Below are 2,595 nucleotides of genomic sequence, written 5' to 3'. Positions count from 1 at the left end.
TTATTTTTTTGACATACAATACTATGACTTTTATTTTTTTTACTTACTATACTATGACTTTTTAATTTTTTCGACATAATATGCCTTTTTTATTATTTATATACTATACTATTCTTTTTTCGACATACAATACTGTGACTTTTTATTTTTTCGACATACTATGACTTTTTTATTTTTTATATACAATACTATTATTTTTTTGACATACTATAGTATGACTTTTATTTTTTTGACATACTATACTATGACTTTTTATACTTTTTCGACATACTATACTATTATTTTTCCGACATACTATACTATGACTTTTTTTACTTTTTCGACATACTGTGCCTTTTTTATTATTTATATACTATACTATTCTTTTTTTGACATTCTATTCTATGACTTTTATTTTTTTGACATACTATACTATGACTTTTTATACTTTTTCGACATAGTATACTATTATTTTTTTGACATACAATACTATGACTTTTTTATTTTTGACATACTATAGTATGACTTTTTTTACTTTTTCGACATACTATACTATGACTTTTATTTTTTTGACATACTATACTATGACTTTTTAATTTTTTCGACATACTATGCCTTTTTTATTATTTATATACTATACTATTATTTTTTCAACATACAATACTATGACTTTTTTATTTTCGACATACTATGACTTTTTTATTTTTTATATACTATACTATTCTTTTTTGACATACTATACTATGACTTTTTATACTTTTTCGACATACTATACTGTTTTTTTTTTTACTTTTTTCAACATACTATACCATGAGTTCATGGTATAGTATGGCAGTCCAACCCAAAATGTTGGGTTGGACTGCCATCTGGTGGGCTGGATTCTGGACTTTCTCACTAACAGGACACAGAGAGAGAGAGTAAATGGACATCAACCGGCTCCCCTCAAGCCTGTGTTCTCTCTCCTCTTTTATACATTATGTACACTAATGACTGCCGCAGTGAACTGACCAATAACTACATGGTAAAGTTTGCAGATGACACAGTCAGAGGAAGTTTAATGGACACCACTGAGACATCTCACGGCCCTGCACTACCCTAGTTTTTAAACTGGTGCAAAGAAGCCTTTTTAGACTTAAATGTTACAAGGACTGGGGACATGTGCGTTGATTTTAGACGTCACCATCCAACTCCTGGAAAGACAATTATAGATGGAATAGAGGTTGAAATTGTTGAATCATGACCTTTGAACTAAACACAGACATGCGTAGGAAAAGTCAGCAGCGTCTCTGTCTGAGAAAGCTAGCTACGTTTCAAGTGGACAGATCCCTGAGGACTTTGTTGTATAAATCTTTTATTGAGTCAATTTTTACCTTTTCATGTATTTGCTGGTATGCTTCTCTGAATTTAAAAATGAAAAACAAATTAGCAAAGGTAATTAAAGTTAGCAGCAAAACCATTTGGATTCAGCAGATGATACCAACTGATCTGTAAACCAGACATGTGCTTAAAAAGGCAGAATCCATCATGGCCGATAGTTCTCACCCCCTAAATGCAGAATTTAATTTGCTCCTCCTTCGTCTCCTCTGCCATCTCTCTGCTTAACTCTGGAAGGACTTGGTAAGGTCAGCACATAAGGTACACTGGGGTTTAAACTTCTAACGTGGCATTTATCATCTCCATTTGGTCTGATACTGTATTTTAATTGATGTTATCGTCTTTGTTGTCATGTGCTGTGTGTCCCTCAGGGACAAATAAAGGTCTTGAACTTGAAGATCCAATTAGTCCCTTTCAGCCTCATGTCTTCAGAGGCAAACAAGGTTTTTAATACTTGCATCAAATGACTTCATTGTGAAGGGAAAGATTTTAATTAAAAGTTTGAGTTCTATACAGGAACAAACAAATTCAAGTACAATAAAAAGTGTACAGCTCTCATTGAAGAAGAAAAAAGCTCATTCTATTCAGTTTACATTTCTTACAAGTATCAGTGATAATTACATTATGATAGAAACAGCACCAAATGGACACACACACACACACACACACGCACACGCACACGCACCCATCCCTGTCCACAGTGATATAGGTCTATGTTGTAAACATCGACAAACTATATTCGTCATCATTATTTTATTACCAATTTTATGAAGAATAGTATTTAAAAGTTATGAAATCCTTTAAAAAAAAAAACAAAGTTCTATTTAACTGCAGTATCATTAAAACTTGAGCTGATCTTTTCATCCAGGTCGAGTGTAACCCGGTCCTCCTTTCAGACCGCTGCTACGAGTGGGCTGTCCATCTGTCACGTCCATCATGATTCGTCCGGACACAAAGTCCTTTCATTGGACAGCGTCCCCCGGGCGTTGGAGTCCAGCTGCATCATAGAGTCTTCCTCTTAGCGTCTCCTGCCTGGCTTTGACTGACATCTGGACAGGAATAAGGAATAAGACGGTTTGAAATGTAAAATATAAACAGTACAACAGCGATGTGACGACAAATAACATGACATAAGACATAAAAAAAGGCATGCTGCCACCAACGGACGAGCAGAGAACAAAACAACCTGAGACCAGAAACACATTGACAGGAGAAAAGGAAGGCGGGCGGGGGGGGGGGGGG

General features: G+C 34.7%; 1 protein-coding gene across 1 annotated transcript in view; it reads right to left on the bottom strand.

Moving 5' to 3' along the window:
• Nucleotides 1–1,821: 1,821 nt before the first annotated feature.
• The window catches only part of LOC117958123 (ubinuclein-2-like), a 14,288-nt gene continuing 13,514 nt past the window's right edge, over nucleotides 1,822–2,595 (bottom strand). The window contains exon 16 of the mRNA XM_034894385.1: nucleotides 1,822–2,402. Within this exon, the coding sequence (XP_034750276.1) occupies nucleotides 2,356–2,402 (47 nt within the window). The 3' untranslated portion in view covers nucleotides 1,822–2,355. The remainder of the gene's footprint in view (nucleotides 2,403–2,595) is intronic.

Source organism: Etheostoma cragini, chromosome 15 (genome assembly GCF_013103735.1).
Source record: "Etheostoma cragini isolate CJK2018 chromosome 15, CSU_Ecrag_1.0, whole genome shotgun sequence".
Classification (NCBI taxonomy): Eukaryota; Metazoa; Chordata; class Actinopteri; order Perciformes; family Percidae; genus Etheostoma; species Etheostoma cragini.
This window is presented reverse-complemented; position numbering and strand designations above follow the sequence as displayed.